Source organism: Gekko japonicus, unplaced genomic scaffold, assembly GCF_001447785.1.
Source record: "Gekko japonicus isolate JY-2015 unplaced genomic scaffold, Gekko_japonicus_V1.1 scaffold5008, whole genome shotgun sequence".
NCBI lineage: Eukaryota > Metazoa > Chordata > Lepidosauria > Squamata > Gekkonidae > Gekko > Gekko japonicus.
Genome location: NW_015170420.1, coordinates 15,199 through 19,320, shown reverse-complemented (window position 1 = coordinate 19,320; position 4,122 = coordinate 15,199). Strand labels below are relative to the sequence as shown.

The 4,122-nt window shown below is 41.0% G+C and overlaps 1 protein-coding gene across 1 annotated transcript; it reads right to left on the bottom strand.

Moving 5' to 3' along the window:
* LOC107116393 (olfactory receptor 13H1-like) lies at window positions 1–960 on the bottom strand. The gene has a single exon (XM_015418294.1). The coding sequence runs from the start codon at window positions 958–960 to the stop codon at window positions 1–3; it is 960 nt and encodes a 319-aa protein (XP_015273780.1).
* Between the last annotated feature and the right edge of the window lie 3,162 nt (window positions 961–4,122).

Genomic DNA, 4,122 nt, shown 5'->3' with positions numbered 1-4,122 from the left:
CTAGCCTTTAGGACCCATGTTTTTGCCCATTAGTCTCCACAAAGCTTCCTTCACATCCTTGTTCCTCAAGCTGTAGATGATAGGATTGAGCATGGGGGTGACCACTGCATAGACGATGGCAACAAACTTGTCCTGCTCTGAGGATCTGTTTTGTGGTCTCAAGTACATAGCCATAGCTGTGCCATAGAAGATCCCAACCACTGTAAGGTGGGAGCCACAGGTTGAGAAAGCCTTCCTCCAACCATGTGTTGAACGGATCCTCAACACTGCCAGAGAAATGCGTACATAGGTCACCAGGATGAAGGCAAATGGTACAAGGAGGGTAAACACACTGCTGCCTGACATGAGGTCAACATTTGCTGTGATGTCTGAGCATGCCAGTTTCACAACAGCCTGCACCTCACATGCAAAATGATCAATGACGTTGTGTCCACACAGTTGGATCTTCATTGTGAAGGATGGTACGATGGTCAGGAGGAAAGCCAAGGCCCAAGAGGAACTAGCCAACCAGCCACACTTCTTTCGGTTCATGATGAGCGTGTAGTGGAGTGGGCTGCATATAGCCACATAGCGGTCGTATGCCATGATGGCCAGCAAAATGCATTCTGCCACACCAAGGAAGAGGGAGATGCACATCTGGATGAAACACCTGGCATTGGTGATTGTGGGTCTTTTTGTGAGGTTGTGGACCAGCATCTGTGGGATCGTGCTGGAAGAATAGCAAATGTCAAGAAGGGAGAGATTTCCAAGGAAGAAATACATGGGAGTGTGGAGGTGAGAATCAGCTATGATCAATAGGACAATGAGTCCATTCCCCAAGATGGTGATCAAGTAGAGGATAAAAAACACAACAAAGAGCACCACACGAGTATGGGGCTGGCTGGAGAGACCCGTCAGGAGGAAGATCTCTGGCTCAGTCTCGTTATTCCTCACCGGGTCTGTGGAGTTACTTCTTCCCATGGTGTGCAATTATTTACAAAAAAAAGCAAAGCTGGACAAAAGTTTTATTAGATACACATTTAAAATAATCTCCTCCTAATTATTTGTGGTGGGTTGGTTACATAACTTTAGGTCCAATCCTCCTCGTTTTCTTCCTAAACTCAAATCCAGTGTGGTGCAGCAGTTAGAGAATAGAGAGTCAGATGAGGATCCAGGAGACCCAGGTTGAAATCTCAAATGGTCGTGCCCTGGAAGCTTGCTGGGTGACCTTGAGCCAGTCGGACTGTCTCAGTCGAACTCACGGGGTTGTTCAAGGTGGGCAGTTGTGTTGATCTGAAGCAACAGAACAAAATTAGAGTCCAGTGGCAACAGGGTCATTGTGAGGATAAAATGCAGGATGTCGTAAGTTGCTTTCGGTCCCTATTAGGGATAGAATCGGAGCCTAAACATCTAAAATAAACATTGAACTTTAGGAAAACGAAAATTGGAAATAAATATAAATTTGCAATCAGCACTACAGAAATGACCAACAAGAATTACAAGGAAACTTGCTGGAAATGTAAGGAAGTAGAAGGCACGTTTTATCATATTTAGTGGTTGTGCATAAAAAGAGAAGAAATATTGGATTGAAATTCATGCAGTGATCCAAAAAATGTTTTAAATTAAATTCCCACTCAATCCTGAGACAATGCTACTGGGAATTATTCCAGATAACGTGGAAAAGACATCACAGGATCTACTCAGATATATGTTAACTTCAGCTAGAACACAGTTGTCATCTATTTGGAAAACAGAGAATTTTCCAACAAAAGAAGCCTGGTCTGATAAACTAGCTGAATATGCTGTAACGGCAAAATTAACGAATCAAGTAAATAAAAGACCGATTAAAGAATTTCAGCAGAAATGGAAAGCATATTATTCATATTATGGTTATGGCTTGTAACTGATAAGTTTCTAATACCTGAGATAAAAAGCTGGCGCCTCCTGAAAGTCAAGGAGAAATAGTTATATCATAGTCATTATTAATGTATATTATTCCTTTTTGATACTCAGTATATGTAATATGATTTATTTTAAAAACTTAAAATGCTATTAATTAAGCAACATTTAGAATGTTTTAATTCTAGAAATAGATATAAATGCTACTTAAAATTGCCATATTAAGTTGTCTAGATTAAATTGCTTAAATTGTTTAAAAATTGGTGTGCTTCTAAAAAAGAAGTATGTTGATATTTTGAGAAATGTGTGTGAGTTGAGATGATATTCTACACCTGATCTATGTACCTATTACACTTATTCTATATATTAGAATCATATCCTCAGTAAATGGAAAACATAAAAACGTTTGATGAATAATGCTTAATGACTTTTTGTTACTCCTTTCCCTCATTTTGTTTCTATACCCTTAAATTATAAATAAAATTATATATATATCATAAATTACCAACATAGGTGTGGGATACAGCAGTTCATAATATCCTTTAAACCAGAATCACTTAGTAGTAGTGGATATGTGTTCATGAATATTTCATTATGGGGCCTACAAACACCTGTGTATAGCAAGGTGTAATAGGCATATAACAGCCTGGATAGCTCAGGCTAGCCCAAACTCTTCAAATCTCAGAAGCTAAGCAGGGTTTGCCTTGGTTAGTATTTGGATGGGAGACCACCATGGAATACCCAGGTTGCTTTGCAGAAATAGGCAATAGAAAACCACCTCTGAATATCTCTTGCCTTGAAAACCCTACGGGGTTGCCATAAATCAGCTGCAACTTGATGGCAAAACAAACAAACGTAAAACTGGTGAGCAGACCTCACAGATAGGTGGGGATACCCAAGAGAAACCAAAGTGAAGCCAGGTACTAAAAAGGTTAATGGTCATTCATAGGGATCTTGCATTAGGTTATTTGCTTACCAGCCCAGAAAAATGTTTGCAGCTTTATTCTGTATATTGTCTACTAGCTGCCCATAGTATTATCCAAGGTAACTGAACACTAAATGACAATATCACTATAAATGTGGCCTCAGACTAGGGTTCCTGTCAGGTCTGCAGGGTCCCCATAGGCCACAAACAACTTAGCATGTGAACACCATTAGTCCATCAGGGTTAGTATTGTCTACTCAAATTGCCAGCTGTTCTCCAGGTTCTCAGGCCAAGGTCTTTCACATCACCTACCACCTTGTCCTTTTTTAACTGGAGCTGCTGGTAATTGAGCCTGGGACCTTCTGCATGCCAAGCAGGTGCTCTACCACTGAGCCACAGCCCCCCACAGCATGTATACTGGCATTTTTTTATGTGGCAGTGTAGCATCTTAGAAAATAGTCTTTAATTTTTTCTGAACAATAACACAGTGTAGTGAATGAAATTACTGTATTTTCCTTTTTTCAAGAGCCATTCGTTTGATTTCAAGCCTTAGACATGCCACCTGCATTCTAGATAAGTGAGTGTAAACAGAAGAGAGGCAATTGTTACTTTTCTGACTTCAACTACTTGGCCTTCACCTGTGGCTCAGTGGAAGAGCATCTGCTTGGCATGCAGAAGGTTCCAGGTTTAATCCCTGCCATTTCCAGTTAAAAGATCTGGTAGCAGGTGATGTGAAAGATCTCAGCCTGAGACCCTGGAGAGCTGCTGCCAGTATGAGTAGATGATACTGACTTTGATGGATGAAAGATCTGATTTAGTATAAGGCAGTTTCATGATGTCATCTCTTTATTCAATAATAAACACAGATAAAACGTATAGAAATGCTTAGCGTTTGCTTATGTTCTTTCAAATTTTCATTAAGATCTCGTCGGATCTCGGGAGCTAAGCAGAGTCAACTCCGGGAAATACTTGGATGGGAGACCTTCTTGGAATACCAACAGTTGGGGGGCAGGGGCAGGCTTTAGCCAGCCAGCTCTCTGAATATCCTCAAGGCCTCCAGTAGGGGTCAGTCACCAGAGGTCACCATGACTTCCAAGTGCACACAAACACACATGCACATATGGAAAGATTGTATCTTAAAGCACTTCTACATATCGCCAATGGTTTGGGAATTGATCAAGGAATTGTTTAAAATAGGTGTTTGCTTTGTGAGGGTAGGTTAGGCTGAGAGACTGTGAGAGACCAAGGTCACCTGGCAGAGAGGCTGTGAGAGGCCCAAGGCTTCCATGGTTGAGCAACGGATTTTAACCCAGTAATCC